The sequence below is a fragment of the Salvelinus alpinus genome, chromosome 29 (genome assembly GCF_045679555.1).
Source record: "Salvelinus alpinus chromosome 29, SLU_Salpinus.1, whole genome shotgun sequence".
Classification (NCBI taxonomy): domain Eukaryota; kingdom Metazoa; phylum Chordata; class Actinopteri; order Salmoniformes; family Salmonidae; genus Salvelinus; species Salvelinus alpinus.
In genome coordinates, this window is record NC_092114.1 from 18,633,957 (window position 1) to 18,655,874 (window position 21,918).

The 21,918-nt window shown below is 42.0% G+C and overlaps 1 protein-coding gene and 1 long non-coding RNA gene across 3 annotated transcripts; one reads left to right on the forward strand and one right to left on the reverse strand.

Moving 5' to 3' along the window:
- Positions 1-2,962: 2,962 nt before the first annotated feature.
- On the reverse strand, positions 2,963-5,047 carry LOC139559202 (uncharacterized). Its single transcript, XR_011671713.1, has 2 exons — positions 4,816-5,047; positions 2,963-4,085 (listed from the first exon to the last, which is right to left on the reverse strand). It is a non-coding gene; the product is annotated as an uncharacterized lncRNA (long non-coding RNA).
- LOC139559201 (sorting nexin-10A-like) lies at positions 5,023-21,706 on the forward strand. 2 transcript variants are annotated; one of them, XM_071374984.1, is made up of 7 exons: positions 5,023-5,414; positions 14,341-14,383; positions 14,783-14,869; positions 15,017-15,117; positions 15,666-15,764; positions 20,548-20,754; positions 20,983-21,706. In XM_071374984.1, the coding sequence occupies exons 2-7, from the start codon at positions 14,354-14,356 to the stop codon at positions 21,152-21,154; spliced, it is 696 nt and encodes a 231-aa protein (XP_071231085.1). In that variant the 5' UTR covers positions 5,023-5,414; positions 14,341-14,353; the 3' UTR covers positions 21,155-21,706. The 2 variants fall into 2 exon arrangements, with proteins under 2 accessions (XP_071231085.1, XP_071231087.1); XM_071374986.1 differs by lacking the exon at positions 5,023-5,414 and adding an exon at positions 13,738-13,776.
- The last annotated feature ends 212 nt before the right edge of the window (positions 21,707-21,918 follow it).

Sequence of the window (21,918 nt, forward strand, 5' to 3'; positions counted from 1 at the left end):
CCATAGTGCCCTCAAAGCTCACCACTAAGCTAAGGACCCTGGGACTAAACACCTCCCTCTGCAACTGGATCCTGGACTTCCTGACGGGCCGCACCCAGGTGGTAAGGGTAGGTAACAACACATCCGTCATGATGATCCTCAACACGGGGGAGTGCTCAAGGGGTGCGTGCTCAGGGGTGCTCCCTCAGGGGTGCGTGCTCAGTCCCCTCCTGTACTCCCTGTTCACTCATGACTGCACGGCCAGGTACAACTCCAACACCATCATCAAGTTTACCGATGACACAACAGTGGTAGGCCTGATCACCAACAACGACGAGACAGCCTATAGGGAGGTCAGAGACATGTCCGTGTGCCAGGACAACAACCTCTCCCTCAACGTGATCAAGACAAAGGAGATGATTGTGGACTACAGGAAAAGGAGGGCTGAGCTCGCCCCCATTCCCATCGACAATGCTGTAGTGGAGCAGGTTGAGAGCTTCAAGTTCCTTGGTGTCCACATCACCAACAAACTAACATGGTCCAAGCACACCAAGACAGTCGTGAAGAGGGCAAGGCAAAAACCTATTCCCCCTCAAGAGACTGAAAAGATTTGGCATGGGTCCTCAGATCCTTAAAAGGTTCTACAGCTGCACCATTGAGAGCATCCTGACTGGTTGCATCACTGCCTGGTATGGCAACTGCTCGGCCTCCGAACGCAAGGCACTACAGAGGGTAGTGCGTAAGGCCCAGTACATCACTGGGGCCAAGTTTCCTGCCATCCAGGACCTCAATACCAGGCGGTGTCAGAGGAAGGCCCTAAAAATTCTCAGACTCCAGCCACCCTAGTCATAGACTGTTCTCTCTGCCACCGCATGGCAAGCGGTACTGGAGCACCAGGTCTAGGGCCAAGAGGCTTCTAAACAGTCATAAGCCACAAGACTCCTGAACAGCTAATCAAATGGCTACCCAGACTATTTGAAATTCCCCCCCCCCCATTTTATATTTTATGCTGTTGCTACTCTGTTATTATCTATGCATAGTCACTTTAATAACTCTACATACATGTACATATTACCTCAATTACCTCGACTAACCGGTGCCCCCGCACATTGACTCTGTACCGGTAACCCCTGTATATAGTCTTGCTATTGTTATTTTACTTCTGCTCTTTAATTATTTGTTACTTTTTTTTCTTCTTCTTAAAACCTTTTGTCAATAGGGGGAGCAGTTAGCATTTATTTTTTCTGGGTGTCGCCAAATTAAACTGCCTCGTGCTCAATTCTTGCTCGTACAATATGCATATTATAAATTCTATTGGATAGAAAACACTCTCTAGTTTCATAAACCGTTGGAATTATGTCTGTGGGTGACCCAGAACTCTTTCTACAGCGAAATCCATGACAGATAGTGCGAAGGTCTGAGAGCGAAGCTCTGGTTTCAGATCAGTTTTTAAGGTCTGTGTGTATCCTATGGAACGACATGAACTGCACCCGCCTTCCCCTGGATGTCAGTAACCAATGAGAAGTGGAATGGGCTTTTTGCGTAGCTCTCAGAGGTTATAAAAGGCCAAGGAGTGAGGGTAGCCCCCCTTTCGACTCTGACCATTACGCAGGAGAGGACCTCGGGATGCCATTTTCAAAGGCTCGGTTATCAACGTGGAATGTATCCGTCTGTAATTTAATTCGATATAGGAGTTAGAAACATCATAACGTAGTTAATTTAAACCGTTTTATAGCAATTTATATCCGTTTAGTGCGATTTTGAGGAATTTCTATGTGATGCTCTTTGAAGCTTTGGGCACGTTTCGGGGTCCCGGTCGAACGTTAGTGGGCATTTCGACGGACAGAGGACATCTTTCGACCAAAAGAAGATTAGACCCAAGAAAGGATACATTGCCCAAGAATCTGATGGAAAATCACCTCATAGTAAGAAATATTTAATATGATAAATCGTTGTTCTGTCGAAATATTTTAAACGCATATTCCGCCATTTTGTTTGCTATAGCTTCGCTTGGCGAACCCTGTATTGCACAGTAAGGATAATTTTAGAAATGTAAATCAGCGATTGCATTAAGAACTAATTTGTCTTTCGATTCCTGTCAACCCTGTATTTTTTAGTCAAGTATATGATTAGCTTTCGATTAAACTAGATCACTATGAAAGATGGCGTCCGACATGTTGAGGCTTGATTTGCTACTATTTTCATTGTATAACCACGGTTTTTTATGGCTAAATATGCACATTTTCGAACAAACAATATATGTATGTTGTAATATGATGTTCCAGGATTGTCATCGGAAGAATTCTGAAAAGGTTAGTGACAAATTTATATCTTTTGGCGATGATAACGATATCGCTCCCTTTGGCTTGAATTCATGCTGGGGTGACGTTTGCACATGTGGTATGCTAACTTATCGATTTATTGTGTTTTCGCTGTAAAACGCTTAGAAAATCTGAAATATTGTCTGAAATCACAAGATCTGTGTCTTTCCATTGCTATGCTTTGTCTATTTTTATGAAATGTTTTATGATGAGTAAATTGGTCATACACGTTGCTCTCTGTAGTAATTCTAGTCGAGTTGTGATGGTGGGTGCAATTGTAAACTGTGATTTCTACCTGAAATATGCACATTTTTCTAACAAAACCTATCCTATACCATAAATATGTTATCAGACTGTCATCTGATGAGGTTTTTTCTTGGTTAGTGGCTATCAATATCTTTATTTGGCCGAATTGGTGATAGCTAGTGGTGTTGAGAAAAAATGGTGGACAAAGAAAAATGGTGTATTTTGCTAACGTGGTTAGCTAATAGATTTACATATTGTGTCTTCCCTGTAAAACATTTTAAAAAACAGAAATGATGGGTTTATTCACAAGATCTGTATCTTTCATCTGGTGTTTTGGACTTGTGATTTAATGATATTTAGATGCTACTATTTACTTGTGAAGCTATGCTAGCTATGCTAATCAGTGTGGGGGGGGTGGGGGGTGCTCCCGGATCCGGGTTTCTGAGGCAGTAAAAGTTAAGGGCTTGTAAGTAAGCATTTCACTGTAAGGTCTACACCTGTTGTATTTGGCGCATGTGACAAATCAAACTTGATTTGATTCTATTCACTTTTGTAATGAGAACGGAGGGTATTCTATCCCTCAAACCAGTGAACCTCTTGAGTGAAAACAAGGAAAGAGTGATTCCCTAAAATCATGAAGAACATTCCTAACGGGCACTTTTTTACATGTATTTTTTTACATTCGACAAGTTAGGCATATGTCCACAACATACAGTACTTTCTAAATGTTATGAGAGGCAGACGATTAGACAGGATAAGTCTAGGTTAGTGGGCTAGGGTTAGAATGTTGACGTTGTGTTGCAGCATCACAATGGCATCCAGGCTTCCTGGCAGCAGCTCCACATCACACATGAGTCCTATGCTCAATCAGGCAAATCTAGTTAAGTACTTGTAGATGGACAGACTAGGGATTCATCCCAAATTTCACCCTATTACCTATATAGTGCCCTACATTTTACCGAGGCCCATGTGCACTATGGGCCCTGTTCAAAAGTAGTGCACTTCATAGGGGATATGGTCCATTTGGGACAGAGCCTAGGTCTAGAACTAGACAGTAGCTGACAAACCAGAGATGTAGGACTCCTACAGTAGTAGATGTTTATATGTTGACCTACATGTATTGCACGACCTTTGATCAGCTATAGGCTTAACCCACAAAACATGATGAAGGTGAAAACGTATAAATAAAGATTGAAAAACTCCTATAACAAGCTAAATCTGATTGTGTGTCATGGATATTATGACTTTTGACCAACTGGTTGCTCAAAGGATATTTTGGATTTATTGATAATCCCAGCTGTATCAATTTAATTGTCTTGGGCAGCACTTTGTATTCTACCATCACATTTAGTGCATCATACTGTTCTAGGTTTGTAAGGACAGCCATAGATTAAGTTATATGGATAAGAATCAACATGGTCTGTTATGTCCCAAGTCCCGTGGTTGTCCTAAGAAGCCTCTATAGACTTAAGTGTCTTACTCTTCTTGGCTCCTCTCCTTGGCTCCTCTCCTTGACTCCTTTTCTTCAACTGCACTGATCTGAAAAGACATGACAGAAGCATATTAAGGGATTTGTCCTCATCCATCCATTTTCTTCTTCTTTGTTTCTGCATATGATGGTTGATAAGTCATTATCATAATAAGGACGTTGTCCTTAAAATACTTAATAAGAGTCTATTGATGCACACATGCGTCAATCTAATTAACATAATACACAAATGTCCATCAAAATCTGTCAGTTTAAAATAGAGACATCTGCATGGGCTGCGTCTCAATCCAGAACATCCGCCAGTGCCGGCCTTCCCGAAAATCGGTCTTCTCACAAAAACGTAAGTAGCGTTTTTGGTTTGGCCTAGTAACTATGACCCCACTCTCACACCGTTCTGCTCTACGACCCCCACTCATCTGAAGGTAACCCAGGACCATTTTTGTGCCAGAAAATATATTTATTTCCTGAGCTTTCTTATATCTCCTAGATATAGGACAGACATTTCAAAACCTTATTTCTCATGATTTCTTCTTTTTTTTCTTCTTTTTTTTTTACACATCAGAACGTGTTATTCAATGCTATAATAGTAAAGGCCAAATTCAATAAATGCAGATAGCCAAGCTTGCTTCGCCCTCATCTTGGTGCTAGGAAGCAGGCTACATAGTGCTAGGTGTCCTTTTTTTTAAACAGGCAAGTCAGTTAAAAACAAATTCTTATTTACAATGATGGCCTTGGAACAGTGGGTTAACTGCCTTGTTCAGGGGCAGAACAGATGTTTACCTCGTCAGCTCGGAGATTTGATCTAGAAACCTTTCGGTTACTGGTCCAACAGCTCTGGCCACTAGGCTACCTGCCGCCGGCTAAATGCAGTAGGGGCTGGAAGCTATAGTGAGCTTCGATTGGTCAATAGCACGGCGATGTCGCAGAGTACACGATGTATGTATTGAACAAAAGTTCGGCTTTCAAATTTTGGTCCTAAACTGGTCACGGTCCCCCGCCCACTTTGCTTCCCAACCAACTTCGTTCCCCCTTCATTTAAAATGAATGGGCTCTCTTATTTCGTCGCCCCCAATGTGCTGGATGGATTTCCGGTGTGAGGCTACGTACTGCCTATGGGGAATTATTCAGCAAAGAAAAATGTATCCTCTCCTGTAGCTCAGTCAAAGGATTGTTTGATTTGTTTTTAAATGCGTTGTTGTGCACTGAAGTTTTGGTTAAAATATTCCCTGATTTCAGACCAGGAACGTGCACGAGCAAAATTAAGGAACAGCCGGCGCGTCATCCTCAAGTTCTTCAGACAACAAGTACAGTCGGTTTAACCGCGAACAGAGTCCGCCCCAGCGGCACCAAGTCTTATCAAACGAATTTCCAGCTGAAGGGTAAGAAGAAACGTAGTGCTATATTATCAGAGATAGGCATGCTTTTCATTTGGTGAAAAGTTTTCCGATTGCCATGGATTCCCTGGTGTCTTTCAAATGTGTGGCTCATGCGTTTGCAACGGTTCAAATGCCAATCAAATGTATGCTACCTCGAAGGCAATCACAATTTCTCAGAATTGTTTTGTAATTCAACAGAAATTTGGAGCGTGATTTTTGTTATTGCTGCTTAGCCTATCTATGTGCAGAATTTAACCTTATTGCAGGCGGTCTAGCTAACCTCTCAGTTTAGCCCATTTCTAACCGAACATAGCTGTCTGTCACACTTTCTCCAATTGCTTCCAAGCAAACTCGCATTATTAAAACTCGCAACAAATACATTTTTGTAACTGTAAAATATAACTCAACAGAATGAGTAAAGGCTGTCTCGTTTCAATCATTAGGATGTTGTTCAAGTAGTTGTATAAGGGCAATTCCAAAAACCATTCATTTCAAAGTTGAACAAATCAAAGACTACTTTTAACAATTTCTAGGGACATTTTTACAAAAACACATTTACAGGAAGAACTGCATATACAGGGAGAACGGAGGGAGATTTTACCGTAATTCTGTTACAAAACTTTGCATCTGTAGTTTTTCCAGTACGTTTTTTTTTTTACCGTGTAAATTGTTCAAAGCAGTCATTGTGCATAAAGTTGCATAGTTTGTTAAATTGAAATCTGTTTTTTTGTTGGCATACATTTTAAAGTGAAAAATCGGAGTCGTAATTCCGTTATGGTGGACTTCCCGTAATTTATACTTTCATTTGCACATCCTAGAAACATTTTTGTTGTTTTGATTGAACTCTGGTTTTAAACAGCCCTAAGCTGCTTGATGCTATCAAGCATTGTTCACACTGCAGGCCTTAATGCTCAAATCAGTTTTGTTTTTCAAATCGGTTTTTGAATACTGACTGTCCAAACAGCAAGTAACCAAATCGGATTTGTGTGTGTTTTAGATGGCAGTCATTTGCTGACATGGCTACACTAGTTGTCATAGTAACGACAGGTGTGTGCACGTTGGTGTAGCCGGATTGGTGGGTGGTGCTCATGCTTCCTATCACTCAACAAATATGTAGCAAGATAAGGTGACAACAAAGTCTGCCATGGACGTTTCCCAGTGGCTTTGAATGTTCAAAATCAAAGTGTAAGGACACTTAAAGCCTCAAAGGATGAGATGATCCATCTTTCATAAGTCCTTTTTTAGCTAGCCACAGCAGCTAGATGGCTGTTTAGTTTTCTAGCACATTGACAAATTTGTTTGTAAAAAAATAACAAGCTTGTTAGCTACCACATGTTCTTGGCAAACTGCCAACAGAGTAACTACCAAGAATCAAGATATGCCAAATAAGTTTAAAAACCAGTTGAGGGCAAGTAAATCAGATTTGACCTTACAGACTCAAGTCCCATGGGCAGGAATAAGATGTGTCTGACTTCAAACCACCAACGAAGGGAGTTTGAAATGTGGCTTGGCATATCAGACTGCAGGAAAAAGATTAAAATCGTATATGCAATATTTTGTTTGTTGATTTGAGTCCCTTCAAACTGCCAATGTGAACAAGAATTCAGACACAGCTCTGCATTCCTGGTACAATGACGATTGCAGTATTATTAATAGGCTACCATGGAATTATACACAATGTATTCAATTCTGTGGCATATAACTGATTTGTCAGATTTGTTGATGCATATCTACATGTTATCAGTCAGTCATGCTGTGTGAAGTTAGCCATGCATAGGGAGTTTAACTAAATCTCAGTAAATTAGATCTGTTGTGCTGTTAACTGGCCAATAGTGGCACGAATAATATCATGTGATGTTTAGTAGGATTGGGTTAGTTGATAGCCTTTTCTGGTGAGAGGTTGGCATTAGACTCTCTGCACAGGGCTCTGCTTGAGTAGGTTAATTATCCCTGTATCCTGTCCTCAGTTCTTGGAAGTGGCAGTGGCAGTGAGTGGAGGAAACATGAGTCTCTCTGAAATGTGAATAGCTCTTGTTGTCAGGAAAAATTAGTCTCCACTGTACCCTGAAAGATTGGCTCTCCAAAAACAAGATGTCCCCTAGGGCCCGGGGCCACATGGATAAAGAAATTGGCTCCCGGGTTGTATAAATCTCCTTATTAATTCAATTCTTCATTGTTATTTTATTAGAAGTGGGAAACGTTTTAGCAGTTCTGGATTTATTTTCTCAACAAACCAATATCCATTGATGTCCCATTAACATTTGCCTATTGTAGCATGTCTTTTGCCCAGTTCTACTTCAATGTTCGGTCTCTTTTAATAGATCCTTTCAACTGTCAAAACAATAACACGTTCTATAATACACACGCAACCAAGAGGTTCACCAGTACACATCCAGCGCTTATAGCTAGCTAGTTGGCTAGCAATCACAAGTTCGTGTTTCTTGATCCCCAAAAAACTGAAACAGAAGAAAATAGTTATATACACACATTGACTTGTTGCTACCAGATCCACTAAACAAAATAATCAGACAATGTTAGTTTCCTGTTTTATTATCCGTTTTGTTCTGGTGGTGTTACATTTGGCTAGCACAGCAAGTTACATCACGCTAGCTAGCTCTGTGGTTAAGGTAGAGAAAGATCAGCTTACCTTGTTAGCCAGCTAGATGAATTTCTCTCACAACAACAAATAATATAACTAAACTAAATGTAGCTGGCATACGATTCCAATGTTTTCCAGCCACATTGTTTACATAAAAAGGCAGCTAGCAGCAGGAAAATCCCCCCCCTCCTCCAATTGCTGCCGGGACTTGCTTCCATTTAGCCACGAGCATTAGTGAGGTTGGGAGATTAGGCCTGGCTTGTAGTCGGTGTTCCAATTCATTCCAAAATGTTCGATGGGGTTGGGGTTGAGGTCAGGGCTTTGCGCAGGCCAGTCAAGTTCTTCCACACTGATCTCGACAAACCATTTCTGTATGGACTTCATTTTGTGCACGGGAGCATTGTCATGCTGAAACAGGAAAGGGCCTTCCACAAAGTTGGAAGCACAGAATTGTCTAGAATGTCATTGTATGCTATAGCGTTAAGAATTCCCTTCACATGAAATAACAGCCCCAGACCATTATTCCTCCACCAAACTTTACAGTTGGCATAATGCATTGGGGCAGATGGCGTTCGACAGATGGTTACATGCTTCAGCACTCGGCGATCCTGTTCTGTGAGCTTGTGTGGCCTACCGCTGAGCCGGTGTTGCTCCTAGATGTTTCCACTTCACAATAACGACACTTACAGTTGACCGGAGCAGCTCTAGCAGGGCAGAAATTTGACAAACTGCCTTGTTGGAAAGGAGGCATCCTATGATACACTATACAGTGGCTGAAACAGCCGAATCCACTAATTTGAAGGGGTGTCCACATACTTTTGAATATACGGTGCATTCGGAGTATTCAGACCCCTTCCCTTTTCCACATTTTGTTATGTGACAGCCTTATTCTAAAATGTATTAAATAGAAGAGGGGGGGGAAAATCAACCTACACACAATACCCAATAATGACAAAGCAAAAACAGGTTTTTAGAAATTTTAGCAAATGTTTTAAAAATGTACATAAATATTCAGACCATTTGCTATGAGACTCGAAATTTAGCTCAGGTGCATCCTGTTTCAATTGATCATCCTTGCGATGGAGTCCACCTGTGGTCAAGTCAATTGATTGAACATGATCTGGAAAGGCACACAACCTGTCTATAGAAGGTCCCACAGTTGACAGTGCATGTCAGAGCAAAAACCAAGCCATGATGTCGAAGCAATTGTCCGAAGAGCTCCTAGACAGGATTTTAAAATATTTTTAACTGAAATCATTTCACCAAGTTTTATATTGAAACCAACAAATAAAATTAGCAGCACTATGCACTTCTTGTGTGCATAAACATTAAAGTAATAACAGTAATGTTAAAGATGGCACAACCCATGAGGTAAAAGTTTCCCTACTGCAGGTTTTAATGAACACAACCTTAAGTAAGCAAATCAAATGTGCATATAAAAGCAACACAAGTAAAGCAATGTGCATGTAAGGACAATACAACCATATGTAAACACATCCAATGTGCAGGTCTTTACATTAAAATAACAACACAAAATGTGTAAACAAATCAAATGAACACCACTGATTGTATGTCCGTTCTCTCCTTCATACAGAAATAAGGTGCTGTTGGCCTAACATCCTGTTTGTATGCGTCTTTGTTCACTTGAGATTGAAATGTGAAAATGTCAGCATATTTAATTTGTCTGGTTTAAGTAGTGATCTGCGAGGGGAGACAATGTGCCTGCTGGCACTGAACACTCTCTGATGACATGCTGGTTGCTAGGATACACAAAAGCGGGGGGGGGGGGATCTGACCCTCTTTACCTCAAGGCAGCAGAGCGGTGATCTTTCTCAGCAACCCAGCCAGGCCTTTCCCCTCCGATGCCGCTGTGGGGGGTGTTGGTGGTGGAGGCGCTGCTGGTGCTTTGTGGTTCTTCTCTGACTTGTGCAGCTGCCAGCTTCAAGGCCTCCTCCTGGACACACATCCTTTTCCACCAGAACATCATGGGCGATGTGGTCCAGGACAGGCTTGATGCCTAACGGTGTCACTCGTGTCTCTGAAGCAAGTGTATCTGTAAACTTTCTCAGAGGTTCAAGGCGCTGGCACAGTTGCTCCATGACACTTATGTCGGCATCCTTGGGCATCAGATGCCATGTTCCTCTTTCTCCAGCCAGTCGCACAGACTGGCTGCTGTTGGCTGAGGAAATGCTCAAGCATCTTGTGTATATCCCCATCAAGTCACCACATCATGGATCAGAGCCTTCTGTGGCATGTTGAGGGCAGCTTGCTTTTCTCTCAGTTCTCTTTTTCTCTTCCAGCTCTGTGAGAAGCCTTGGACCAGATGACAGTAGGACTTGACTGCTGTGTCAACTCTCTGAATTTTCAGAGCCTTTGAGATGGCCTGGTTAAAATTATGGCCAAAGCACCCAAGCCACAGAACTCTTCAAAAGCCTTGATCATGTTTGTTGCATTGTCTGTGGTTATGCAGACCAGGTCGTTTTTGTTGACCCCCCCCCCACTCTTCCAGCATATTCTCAAAAAACTGTTGTGAGCCGAGTGATCTTCTGGGAAGAACTGTGTTTCCAGGCAGTTTGATTCTAGTTGCCAGTCTGGGGTAAGGTAATGGACAGTGAAGCTGATGTAGGGTTGACCACCCCAGGGGTCCAGGGGTCAGTCTGGGGTAAGGTAATGGACAGTGAAGCTGATGTAGGGTTGACCACTCCAGAGGTCAGTAGTTGCAGCAAACCATGTGCCTTGAGCCAAACTTTTTCCAACATCAGCTTGAACCTGGTTGTACAGGTTTGGGATTTCAGTCTTGTAAAATAATGTTGGTGATGGCACTTTGTAGTGAGGCACGGCAACCTTCATCAGCTTCAGAAAGCCAGGCCTCTCAACAATATGAAATGGCATCATGTCCTTTGCAATGTAATATGAAAGGGCTACAGTGAGGTCTTGAGCATGTTTTGATGTGTGTGCATAAGCAGCCTGCCTTTTAAATGCTTGCTCGAGTGTTTGTCACAACTGTAGACGAGGGACTGGTAGCATCACTGGGTTTGCCTGCTGCACTCCCACTCTAAACAAGAGAATAGTAAATGTATTATTATTATTTTGGGTGTTACATTATTATTCACACAGACACACAGAGTCTATCTTCTGTGTTGTATATGCAATAACCCCATGCACAATTTACATAAATACAAATGAGTCTTAAGAAGACAGTGATAGTAATTGCAATGAGCCCAACAATTGACATAAATATAGGAGTAGTGTTTCTCCTTTTGGAACACTTTTACAACCAAGTCAACATCTGCTGAATTTTAATTGAACAAAATATGTTGGTTGGGTGACTAAACTACATAACGTGTTATCGTGTGCAATGGTCGTCTGCAGAGGCTGCAGACACACAACGCATACAGCAGCAGAACAACATGTAGTGTTTTTACAAGAGTAGGTAACACTGAAAGCTTCAGTTTACATTATTGACAAGCTATTAGCCAGTTGGACAGACAAACCATAACTTTGAGCTCAATATGGGGGGAAATGTTAACTTACCTTGCATACGCTATAAAGCAGTGGGTGGTGGTCACGAAGATGACTCAAGAGATTTGAAGGGTTGCCCCCTTTCGCAGCGATTTAAATAATATTATTTTTCTTTTTTTAATGTTTCATTTATTTTTCTTTTGCATGTTCTGCAGACGGAGACCATCTTCGATTAAGTTTCCCTCAGCACTCTTGTAAAACCCAAAATACGACCACACTTCAGATTTGGTCCTCTTAGAAGGCTGAAAAATCTCCCGAGCGCCGTCACTGCCTTCCGCCATGTGTTTTCACACACAACAAAACCCACGTTGCATGCTGTGCCTGCGTCAGACTGTTGCTAACGTTGGTTAATGCTGGACAGTATTTACCGTGAGTTTTTCAAACCGTGGTAATCAAACACAGTTTTAATGATAATTTGAAATGGTAATAATAATCATCGAATTTTATTGTGGTTTATCGTGAAACTGGTAACCGTTTCATCCCTATTCATTGGACATGGCCAATACTAATCCAATCATACTGTATGTCTGCATTGGGCATGCATGCCATTAATCATCTCACATCCACTGTAACCGAAAGGGTAGAGTACGGATATTGGAGGCAAGAGAGAAATACCCTGGAGAGTGACCACAGTGAAGTGTTACTTTTACATGGACTGCAGAGTAGCCCTGTAATGTATGAGTTCCATGTATGTAGGTAGCATGCCAACCACTGTAGAAGACTGTAGAATTAAGCAAATCAGCACAAACTCGCAGGAGATGCTTACGGTATTAAAATATACTGTAGATACATTCACGATAGACCGGAGACACTACAAGTCTCGGGGGGATGACATCACAGTGGCTACTAGAACTCACCTGCAGCTTACCTCTGCTACAGTCACACCCCTTTCACGTCTTCCTACGCCACCGACCGTATAACTCACCTGCCGACTGTGTGATCGGAGTCAGTTTAGCAGAATGAATGCCTTTTAAAATGAATTATGTGTGTGCTAGATTGACTTAGTTCACACAGTTGGCTCTGCTGGCTGCTGAGGTTGATGCGGAGAAGGAGGAGGTCAGTGAGTTTAGCAGAGGGCTGAATGTGTAACAGGTGAGTGCTAGGCTCTTTCTCAATTCATCCTTCCTTGCCTCCTTCTAAAAACCCATTGGAGAAGGTCAGAGGGGAGGGACCTTATACCTTCTCCTCCAATACAGTTGTGATACAATACAGGTGGGCAGATAGGATGTGAGCAATCAAGGAAAGACAAAGTGAGGCCAAGCCCTAGTAGCCATCATGTGGTGATGTCACCCACCCTGAGATCTGAAGTGCTCTTATCCTATCCCAACTAAGGTCATGGTTTTGTGGGTTTAGACATACATCCTATTCCAAAACAAGATGATTGAATAGTTAAGTGAATAGTGTCTAATACAAATAATAAGCAGAATGTCAGGGTTGGGCCGGAACAGAAATCCAGCAGCTAGATCTCTGGGAGCAAGGTTGGCCATGCATTTTCTACGTCTATGCATTGATACTTTTAACAGTATTTTTGTAGTCCTACAACTAACTCTAACAGTAAACCAATAGCATATATAACCCATTGGAGAGAGACCCTTTAGTCTCTCCAGGACTTGGCACATTCGTTGGGACCTTCATCCGCAGATAGGGTGTAACAGCTTTCACAGGTCTCTGTAACTGAGGTAGGAAACATCTCAATTAGACCAGGACGTACTTCATTATACCAAGGTGATATACCATTGGATATTTCGTTGTGTTTTTGTATTATCCTATTTCTGTCTTTGGGACTGAATCTGTTCACTAGCTAGGTAGCTAACATTGTTTTTAGCAGATCAAGCTAACGTTTGAAAACAAATAATGGATGGCTGTCTATCTATCATATTTATATGTAGCTGGCTAGCTGACATGAACTATAATAGATGGGTAAATTGTTAATCAAGTTAACCATTTGCTACACATAATCCTGGCGCAGCCACCTCCTGCTGCTAACGTTACTATTCATTCAGACAATGCATGCGATGTTTCTTTGCAAAATCTGTCAACTTTAATTCTCTAAAATATATTTGTCCCTGGACGTAAGGACCATCCCGCCCGCAAATACTATTGTAATTTTAACCTTGAGAAAACTAGACTAAGTTAGCTAGCTAGCTGTTTACAGCCGCAATGGAACAGCTGTTTACAAACACACCAGAAGTTCTTTGGCGTTCCAGGGTTCACTTCCGCTCGTTCTCAAAAGCCGTTACAAAGGTCTGTACTTTCCAAAGTGTACCAGTACAGTATAAACTTTGCTTTATATGAATGGAGTTTGTGTCAGTGTTTACACTAGACCTGTATACCTTGTAGCTTTACTCTTTTGCAGCGTGCCACATGCTTACCTAGGCTTTGTATTGTTTACAGGACTGTTGTGCTGTTTTATTACTGAGTGGATAAGCTGTTTATGGATAAGGCAGATTTCTCTTCTCACAGCAAATCCACTTCCTAGGCCTTGTTTTAAAAAAATTACAATGGCTTGTGTTGTTAGAGCGCTCATGCAGTTTAGGTTGTTCTTCTCTAAGCAGTTGAGGTTTGCTGTTTTGCCAAAATATGCTCTTTTGGGCATCTTGGGTTGAGAACAGTGGACTTTAACTGTTTGACTAAACATTGCTGCGTGCATCTGTTTTTCTGTGAGAAAGAACCCCCTCGTGTCATATAACTGACTCATATAACTGCATAGAGACACTGGTTACTAGAGAAGCACAACATGTTATAACCTCATTGTTGCCTCACTGTTTACCAATTGTGTCTGCCCTGTCTCTGTCCTCTCTCCCTCAGATTCCATTCTACAATGGATAGGATTGACAGTCTAATGAAACAGGTGCGTGATCGATCCGTCTGTCATTACTCTATTACAGCAGTAGTCACTAATCCTGCTCTCGGAGAGCTTTTGTTCTTTAACCAGAGCTAATATTCTTGATTAGTGTTTTGGTGCTGGTCTGGAACAAAAACTTGCACATGCTGTAGATTTTGGTGATCTTATTCATTCTCCATATTAAGCCTCAATCTCATTTTGTGGATTTGACCTATATATTTGTTTTTGTCTTGGATGATTGAGGAGGTTAGGTGATATTTCTGCTGAAGGGTTTCCTATCCTGTGGCCTCATTGTTCTTGTGTAAAAATAACATTTTTAAAAGATGGATAGATTGGGATGTGCATGGTATCTATCTGAGGCACACTTCACCTCTGAACAACACTTTGTTTTGGGGGCTTTTGAAGGAGTTTGTCAGTGTCTGGGTCCAGGATCCACAGTTCCACAAAGATGACTTCTGGCACACGCACATCGACTACGAGATCTGTTTACATGTGAGTACTGTACTTGAATGGCACGCTCCGCTTGATCATCTTATCATCATTAAACATTATATTCAGCTTCTGATATTACGAGGAATCTGAGGAGACTTACTGGCAACCTCTACCTTCCTGTCTGTTCTTCCTGCTTCCTGACTGTAGACCAATAGCATGTGTTTTAGGAAGAAGACGTCCTGTGTGCGTAGGCAGTACAGTGAGTTTGTTTGGCTCCGGCAGCGTCTGCAGGACAATGCTATGCTCATGTACGTATAACCCTGGAATACGTCACTGATGGTCTTCACTACATAATTTGTTCACTCCTAAAGCAATGATGCATACACAGGGTATGCACTTGCCCATTGTATCCTTACCAGGGGTCGACTAGTCACATTGTATCCTTACCAGGGGTCGACTAGTCACATTGTATCCTTACCAGGGGTCGACTAGTCACATTGTATCCTTACCAGGGGTCGACTAGTCACATTGTATCCTTACCAGGGGTCGACTAGTCACATTGTATCCTTACCAGGAGTCGACTAGTCACATTGTATCCTTACCAGGGGTCGACTAGTCACATTGTATCCTTACCAGGGGTCGACTAGTCACATTGTATCCTTACCAGGGGTCGACTAGTCACATTGTATCCTTACCAGGGGTCGACTAGTCACATTGTATCCTTACCAGGGGTCGACTAGTCACATTGTATGAAGTCCAAACTTATGACTTGAGTTTATTATAAGGCATTATTATTTATTTTTGTACAATGTTTTGTGTATCCAAATAAGGTGTTCAACGTGTTGTCTCTTTCCAGAGAGTTGCCCAAATTACCTCCCTGGAATCCGTTCTTCAGTCTGAACAACCCCTATCAAGTCAACCAGCGGATGAAGGGCCTACAGGAGTTTCTAGAGACGTGAGTGTCCTCTTCTATTCCTCTCCTCAGTTGCCCTCTCACCCTCAGCCTTGTGAATGACTACCAGTTTGTGCATGTTCAAAAGGCTTGAAGGGATGAGCTAGAATCTAGATGTAGCCCATCAGTGTGTCTGATGTAATCAGGTCAAGCAGTCCATATCAATCTGTGGTGTAGAACCCCTTGTGTGCATTAGGAAACATTTGCTGCAGCCGTTTATTTGGAATTGAGGCCTGCTATCTAATTAATTCTGTTTTTGTTTTTTGTTTTCTCTGTATTTTGACATTTGTTTTGGAAATCCTCTGCTTGCCCTGTATAAGAAGTTATACCCATGGTTTTATGGCACCAAACGCCATCTTGTGGCAACTTCATTAATTTCCTCCACTCCACACTTTTAACACGTTGAAACAGAAAACATTACCTACTGATGACCAGGAGTGAAAGTAAGCCGGTCCAGTACGTTGTCCTGGCAAAGTATGTGCCTATCACAATAATTAAAACAACATTTCAAGAAAACTAGGCTTTTACAACATTACCCACTGGGCACAAACGTCAGTTCAACGTCTTCCACGTTGGTTCAACAAGTGGGTATTTATCATGTCAGCCATAGAGCTGGAACGATAAACCAGAAATGATCGACACTGACCATACCGATCACTTATTGCCGGCATTTTGCTGATATCCTTCATTACGATAAATAGCCTATACTAGAGAAATGTGACGTTTGAAATTTAAAAGGTTTTCTGATATGGGACAATTGATGGCTACAATCGCCAAAGTAGTAGTTTAAATTAGAATAAATCTATTTTTAACTTTTTATTTTATTTATTGCATCAATTCAGGCAATTTATCGCGATATGGAATTTTGTCCACATTGCTAAGTTCCAGTCAGCTGTATTTATAAAAAATAAAAATAAAATAAAAAAAGGACTTAAACAGGTGGTATATATGGTCTAGAAGGCGGTGTGGTAGAAACACTGACATTTTTCCAAGGCAGAGATGACTGACACGCTTCAGGCTACAAGTATAGGGATAATGACAATCAGCTGTCGTGTGTGGGTAGCCTACAGGAACCCTTTTGATTGTTTGACAATCAGATTAAAACATAATGACTGGTGTTTATGCCACATTAAAAGGTAATACATTTGAGTTAATTTAGTAATATTTACTACTAGGCCCATAGAGATTCTATTATGTATTTCTATAAAATGTTTTGTACACATGCACACACATAGGAGGTTCCGTACCCAGGAAGAAAATACATCTACTTTTACCCCTGCTGAGACTACAATCTCCTTCTCCATTTCTCCTGTTGTAGTGCTTTGGCATAGGGTACCAGAGTGCTCAGAATAACAATTCATTCAACCTCCTACCACACACTGTTGTAATGTCTCTAAGACTTACAGTTGAAGTCAGAAGTTTACATACACTTAGGATGGAGTCATTAAAACTCGTTTTTCATCCACTCACAAATTTCTTGTTAACAAACTATAGTTTTGACAAGTCGGTTAGGACATCTACTTTGTGCATGACACAAGTCATTTTTCCAACAATTGTTTACAGACAGATTATTTCACTTATAATAAACTGTATCACAATTCCAGTGGGTTAGAAGTTTACATACACTAAGTTGACTGTGCCTTTAAACAGCTTGGAAAATTCCAGAAAATGATGTCATGGCTTTAGAAGCTTCTGATAGGCTAATTGACATCATTTGAGTCCATTTCAGGTGTACCTGTGGATGTATTTCAAGGCCTACCTTCAAACTCAGTGCCTCTTTGCGTGACATCATGGGAAAATCAAAAGAAATCAGCCAAGACCTCAGAAAAATAATTGTAGACCTCCACAAGTCTGGTTCATCCTTGGGAGCAATATCCAAATGCCTGAAGGTACCACGTTCATCTGTACAAACAATAGTACACAAGTATAAACACCATGGGACCACGCAGCCGTCATACCGCTCAGGAAGGAGACTCATTCTGTGTCCTAGAGATGAATGTACTTTTGTGCGAAAAGTGCAAATCAATCCCAGAACAACAGCAAAGGACCTTGTGAAGATGCTGGGAAAAACAGGTACAAAAGTATCTATATCCACAGTAAATCGGGTCCTATATCGACATAACCTGAAAGGCCGCTCAACAAGGAAGAAGCCACTGCTCCAAAACCGCCATTAAAAAAACCAGACTACGGTTCACAACTGCACATGGGGACAAAAATCGAACTTTTGGGAGAAATGTCCTCAGTTCTATTTTTGTTTCATCAGACCAATTTGGCCACAATGACCATTATTATGTTTGGAGGAAAAAGAGGGAGGCTTGCAAGCCAAAGTACACCATCCCAACCGTGAAGCACGGGGTGGCAACATCATGTTGTGGGGGGTGCTTTGCTGTAGGAGGGACTGGTGCTCTTCACAAAATAAATGGCATCATGTGAAAGGAACATTTTGTGGATATATTGAAGCAGCATCTCAAGACATCAGTCAGGAAGTTAAAGCTTGGTCGCAAATGGGTCTTCCAAATGGACAATGACCCCAAGCATACTTCCAAAGTTGTGGCAAAATGGCTTAAGGACAACAAAGTCAAGGAATTGAAGTGGCCACCATAAACCCCTGACCTCAATCCTATAGAAAATTTGTGGGCAGAACTGAAAAAGCAGGTGCGAGCAAGTGGAAGCTTGTGGAAGGTTTTGACCCAAACGTTTGACCCAAGTTAAACAATTTAAAGGCAATGCTACCAAATACTAATTGAGTGTATGTAAACTTCAGACCCACTGGGAATGTGATGAAATAAATAAAAGCTGAAATAAGTCATTCTCTCTACTATTATTCTGACATTTCACATTCTTAAAATAAAGTGGTGATCCTAACTGACCTAAATCAAATCAAATGTATTCATATAGCCCTTCTTACATCAGCTGATATCTCAAAGTGCTGTACAGAAACCCAGCCTAAAACCCCAAACCGCAAGCAATGCAGGTGTAGAAGCACGGTGGCTAGGAAAAACTCCCTAGAAAGGCCAAAACCTAGGAAGAAACCTAGAGGAACCAGGCTATGAGGGGTGGCCAGTCCTCTTCTGGCTGTGCCGGGTGGAGATTATAACAGAACATGGCCAAGATGTTCATAAATGACCAGCATGGTCAAATAATAATAATCACAGTAGTTGTCAATGGTGCAGCAAGTCAGCACCTCAGGAGTAAATGTTAGTTGGCTTTTCATAGCCGATCATTAAGAGTATTTCTACCACTCCTGCTGTCTCCTAGAGAGTTGAAAACAGCAGGTCTGGAGCAGCAGCACGGCCAGGTGGACTGGGGACCGCAAGGAGTCATCATGCCAGGTAGTCCTGAGGCATGGTCCTAGGGCTAAGGTCCTCCGAGAGAGAGAATTAGAGAGAGCATACTTAAATTCACACAGGACACCGGATAAGACAGGAGAAGTACTCCAGATATAACAGACTGACCCTAGACCCCCGACACAAACTACTGCAGCATAAATACTGGAGGCTGAGACAGGAGGGGTCTGGAGACACTGTGGCCCCATCCGATGATACCCCCGGACAGGGCGAAACAGGAAGGATATAACCCCACCCACTTTGCCAAAGCACAGCCCCCACACCACTAGAGGGATATCTTCAACCACCAACTTACCATCCTGAGACAAGGCAGAGTATAGCCCACAAAGATCTCCGCCACGGCACAACCCAAGGGGGGGGGCGCCAACCCAGACAGGAAGATCACGTCAGTGACTCAACCCACTCAAATTACGCACCCCTCCTAGGGACGGCATGAAAGAGCACCAGTAAGCCAGTGACTCAGCCCCTGTAATAGGGTTAGACGCAGAGAATCCCAGTGCAGAGAGGGGAACCGGCCAGGCAGAGACAGCAAGGGTGGTTCGTTGCTCCAGAGCCTTTCCGTTCACCTTCACACTCCTGGGCCAGACTACACTCAATCATATGACCCACTGAAGAGATGAGTCTTCAGTAAAGACTTAAAGGTTGAGACCGAGTCTGCGTCTCTCACATGGGTAGGCAGACCATTCCATAAAAATTTAGTTCTATAGGAGAAAGCCCTGCCTCCAGCTGTTTGCTTAGAAATTCTAGGGACAATTAGGAGGCCTGCGTCTTGTGACCGTAGCGTACGTGTAGGTATGTACGGCAGATCCAAATCGGAAAAATGTGTAGGAGCAAGCCCTTGTAATGCTTTGTAGGTTAGCAGTAAAACCTTGATATCAGCCCTTGCCTTAACAGGAAGCCAGTGTAGGGAGGCTAGCACTGGAGTGATATGATCAAATTTTTGGGGTCTAGTCAGTGCTAAATACGGCTGCTAGAATCCTAACTGAAATTTATTTAGTGCTTTATACGGGTAGCCGGAAAGTAGAGCATTGCAGTAGTCTAATCTATTAGTAACAAAAGCATGGATTTAATTTTTCTGCATCATTTTTGGACAGAAGGTTTCAGATTTTTGCAATGTTACGTAGATGGAAAATAGCTGTCCTAGAAACAGTCTTGACATATTCGTCAAAAGAGAGATCAGGGTCCAGAGTAACGCCAAGGTCCTTCACAGGTTTATTTGAGACAACTTTACAACCATCAAGATTAATTGTCAGATTCAACAGAAGATCTCTAAGACCTAAGACAGGGAATTTTTACTAGGATTAAATGTATTTGGCTAAGCTGTATGTTAACTTCCGACTTCAACTGTATATGGTGTTCTTGATAGTTGTATGTATCTACTGCTAGTTTTTTGGCTGGTGTTCTTTATGATTAATTGGGTAGATCTTTCTCAACATCAGTGTCCTCCAGGACCCCCTGCTGCTGTCTGACAGTAGAGTACACCTGTTCCTCCAATCCCAGCTCAGCGTGACCAAGATGGAGGCGTGTGTCTCGGGCCAGACACGCTACACAGTGGCCCAGGCCATTCAGATGTGTAGCGACTGCCACCGCACACGCTTCCCCGTAGAGAAGAGCCGCAAGGAGTACTGCGACTCGAACTGTGAAAGGTAAGCGTACAGGCACGTTGTGATTTCTTGTCCAAAATGTACAGATTGAGCGATGGATTTTCAATGTCATCCATTGATTGACTCACCACAGAGACGATTGTCCATGGAATAAATGCACAATAATGCACAAAGTTGCTGAACTGTTGACGGAGAAATTATGTAAGCCAAAATGGGCACATGACCTTTTACTCATTGAGTGCTCTCATCCTCTTCTCTCTGCCTCTCCAGCACCACATCATCCGTTCTAGGCCACAGCCTTGACTCGGGGGTCCCCCAGAGCTCCAGCCCCCTACCTTGTGACAGCATCACTTGTGAAAACTGTGATGGAAGCCTAACCATCAGGGACAGAGGATTTTTCAGCAGAGAATCCTCTTGTGACCAGGAACACACAGAGCCCTGACACATGCACAAAGTGGCTGTTTCACAGACAAATATTCAGCCTAGTCCTGCACCAAAATGATGCTAAATGATTGAAAGTGCTTTTTAGTTCAGGACTAAGTGTAGTCTTTGTCCGGGAAGCCGCCCCAAAGACTCTGTTTGCTGCTGTTCCAGGTGTGCTTCTCAAGGCGGAGTAGTAAGGCCTTTTTACGTGGTTCTCCGCTGGCATTCTCTGTGTCCCCTATCTGTCTTTTAAAATGTCTGAACTATATGTTTTCTTAAAGGATATATGTTATTATATTGATACACCTACTATTGTGGACTGACTGGTGTTGCTAGTGAGCAAGGCACTTGAACAAGTCTCTTCTCCAAAACGTAGCATTGTCTTAATGCAGTATCTCAGTCTTAAACTCTAACTTGTGCCTCACATGTTAAAAAAAATATATTTTTTATTTGCACTATTAAACTGTGTTCTAAGGAGTGTGTTGTATAGGCTCGTTTAAAAAAAAAAAAGATTTCTAAAAGATTTTTAAATGAGTATTCCAAGTATCAATAAATATTGTTTTTTGAAGAACTAACTTGATAATTGTTTGACTTTGGGAGCTGGTGTCATTGTCTATGTCCTTTGTGAAATCCTGGAATGTTCAGCAAGTCATTTTGGTTTAAATGTGCTTTGGTTTGTTGTCTCTTCTGCCAAAAAATAGTCTCCTTTTCATTATGTTTAAGGTTATCCATGGTCTTTCCTTCAATGTTAAGTTCTGTAGATACTTTAGGTCATGTGTATGT